The 1,877-nt window shown below is 44.3% G+C and overlaps 1 protein-coding gene across 2 annotated transcripts in view; it reads right to left on the bottom strand.

Moving 5' to 3' along the window:
• Positions 1-1,877, bottom strand: part of LOC110330578 (multifunctional protein ADE2) — a 29,486-nt gene that overhangs the window by 13,875 nt on the left and 13,734 nt on the right. For both annotated transcript variants that reach the window (XM_029545184.1, XM_021210794.2), the window contains one exon: positions 1,698-1,764. In XM_029545184.1, coding sequence (XP_029401044.1) covers positions 1,698-1,764 — 67 coding nt within the window. The remainder of the gene's footprint in view (positions 1-1,697; positions 1,765-1,877) is intronic.

Raw genomic sequence — 1,877 nt, 5'->3', positions numbered from 1 at the left:
GATCTGATGCCCTCTTCTGGTGTGTCTGAACACCATATAATTTAAATAAACCTTTAAAGAAAAAAACAACCCTAAATACAGAATTCAAACCTACTTGCTTTAGGGTATCTAAGATTACAATTCTAATTAGCACTAAATAAATGTAATTTTCCCCTCAACTAGGCTAAATTTGATTCTGGGTTGACAATGGTGATAAATAACTTGTCTAACAATTTCCATTATGGTTCAGTGAGGTAAAAGATGAAATACAGCATCTTCCTAACTTACCGTTCAGAAGAATTAACAAAGTTAAAAAAGGCCCTCATGGTTTAACTCTAGTTTTGAGCTGTAAATTTCCTTTCTGGAACTCCAACTTCCTTAATGTTTGTGTCCTTTTCCCACTGCTGACCTTCCATCTAGTTCATGACTAACTCACTAGCTATGTAGATTTAACCCAAGAACCATGGGGTTGCTAAGTACTAAGGAGTGGCAGACAGACACAAGATACTAATATGGAAGACACGAGTTTTAGTCAAGACTTTATTTAATAAAGAATAAAGGCTCCTGTCTAAGATCCAAATTCAGTTCACAGCAGCTACACTGGGTGGCTCACGCGTACTCCAGCTTCAAGGCAGGACCTGGCTTCTGAGTATCTGTACTCAAATGCACACAACCACAGATAATGAACCAAGTAAAATAGAAGCCAGAGAGATTGCTCAGCAATTAAGAACACTCGTTGTTTTACAGAGGATCCAGGCCCAGTTCCCAGAACCTACAGGGTAGTTTACAGCCATTCGAAATTAAACCATAGATATGAATACCTTCTTCTGACCCTTGTCAGCCCAGGGCCACATCAGATGTTGGGGAGGAAGAGGAGGTTATATTCTAAGATTTTTACAAGTTTAGAAGTACTGGCACGGTGTGTGATCTCAGAAAATGTCTGGCCCTAAGTCTCAAGTTTATGGAGTTGTATTACCTATAAACTTCAGGGTGGTTTTCATAGTTGGGAAAGAATGTGTTGGAGTGCCCACACGATCTGCTTCCTTATTAATCTAGAAACTTGTGTTGTTCTAAGACAGTGTTTTGTTAGTATAAAAAGGCTCTTACCATGCAAGGACAAAATAGTAATGTAACAACAAACCCATCAAATAAAAAGTGGATAAAGTAACCTTTATCCAGAGAGCCTCCGATTCCCGCACTCTCCACACCCATAATCTATGGGTGTTACTAGCCCACACCCATAATCCCAAATTCCTGGGATTGCACCTGACCAAAAAAATTTGGACCTGTTTTTAGTTTAAACTACGAAACTAGCAGCAAAGGAGACTACTGTTATATAAACTTTACCAGAATAAACAAAAACTCTGCTAGATTTTCCTGGTTGTTTATCTTATTACACGGTTTCTAGGCACTTCGTTAGTTTCTGGCCATTTCTCCTCCAGAGTACTTTATCACTCTGATACTTTGCTCCCGTCCCGGGGCCTTTTTTGAGGTATTTAGGTAGGCTCTGGGTGTTTTAGAGTGTAACGCACGTCTCCCAGAGCCTGGACCACGTGTGCAGGCTCCGGGCCCCAGGCGCCGTCTTGGGGAAGCCGATCCCGCACTTGGTCAGAAGGGCTGCAGTCCGACCCCGGGGCCGCACGCGTCTGCCTCAAGCCTGCTAGCTCTCTGACGGAGGGTTGGGGGAGCCTTAGCGGGTCCGAAAGCAAGTTACTCACCTTGGGCAGTCGCCATTATCCGAGGCGAACTAGAGGAGCAGGCCGCGCGGGAAAAAGGGGCAGCGCTCTGGAAAACAAGAGCGATCACAGGATTAGAGGGAGGTGCAAGCTCACGGACACGCCCTAGCGTGGCGGCTGTTACAACTCCAGCCCCGCAGCCCACCGGCGAACCCGAAGTAC

The sequence above is a fragment of the Mus pahari genome, chromosome 13, assembly GCF_900095145.1.
Source record: "Mus pahari chromosome 13, PAHARI_EIJ_v1.1, whole genome shotgun sequence".
In the NCBI taxonomy this organism is placed as follows: Eukaryota; Metazoa; Chordata; class Mammalia; order Rodentia; family Muridae; genus Mus; species Mus pahari.
This window is presented reverse-complemented; position numbering and strand designations above follow the sequence as displayed.